This window comes from Tupaia chinensis, unplaced genomic scaffold (genome assembly GCF_000334495.1).
Source record: "Tupaia chinensis unplaced genomic scaffold, TupChi_1.0 Scaffold000605_1, whole genome shotgun sequence".
NCBI classification, from domain to species: Eukaryota; Metazoa; Chordata; class Mammalia; order Scandentia; family Tupaiidae; genus Tupaia; species Tupaia belangeri.
Genome location: NW_006160123.1, coordinates 2003623 through 2004095, shown reverse-complemented (window position 1 = coordinate 2004095; position 473 = coordinate 2003623). Strand labels below are relative to the sequence as shown.

At 71.5% G+C, this 473-nt stretch overlaps 1 protein-coding gene across 1 annotated transcript in view; it reads left to right on the top strand.

The window, feature by feature from the left end:
* ITPKA (inositol-trisphosphate 3-kinase A) overlaps window positions 1–473 on the top strand; it is a gene marked incomplete at its 5' end in the record, with an annotated part of 8442 nt that continues 7969 nt past the window's right edge. Inside the window, 1 exon segment of the mRNA XM_006158721.2 lies at window positions 1–41. Coding sequence (XP_006158783.2) covers window positions 1–41 — 41 coding nt within the window.

Below are 473 nucleotides of genomic sequence, written 5' to 3'. Positions count from 1 at the left end.
GCGGCAACGTGCAGCTGGAAGCGGGCGAGGAGGTGGTTCAGGTATGGGCCACGGGGGCGGGGCCACGGCCGCGGGGGCTGCGCGCTGGGGACCCAGCTTAGAGCTCTGGGAGGACCAGCTCTGGTCCCAGGCATCCTCCGTGGAGAGCCGGGCTATCGTGGTTGAGGGGGGACATGCCGGGCGAGGGAGCCGCCAGGCTGGCCTCTCGCCTGGGCTGTTTTCACCCCGGCTCCGCAGGTGGGTTGTGGCTCCGGCCCTGGGGCGTCTAAGGAGGGTGAGGTGTGTGCAGCGGGCCACGGGAACCAGGCGGGGCTGGGGGCACGGAACATGCAGGCTGTAAGGCAGAACTTGGCGGGTTGGAGGGCTTACCCTTGCCGGGTGAACCCTCGGAAAGAGGGCGAGCGAGGTTTCCCTCTTCCCCGCCCCCTCTCTGGTGCCGCGGGCCCACCCCCGCCGTGGCCGCGGGTTCCCCC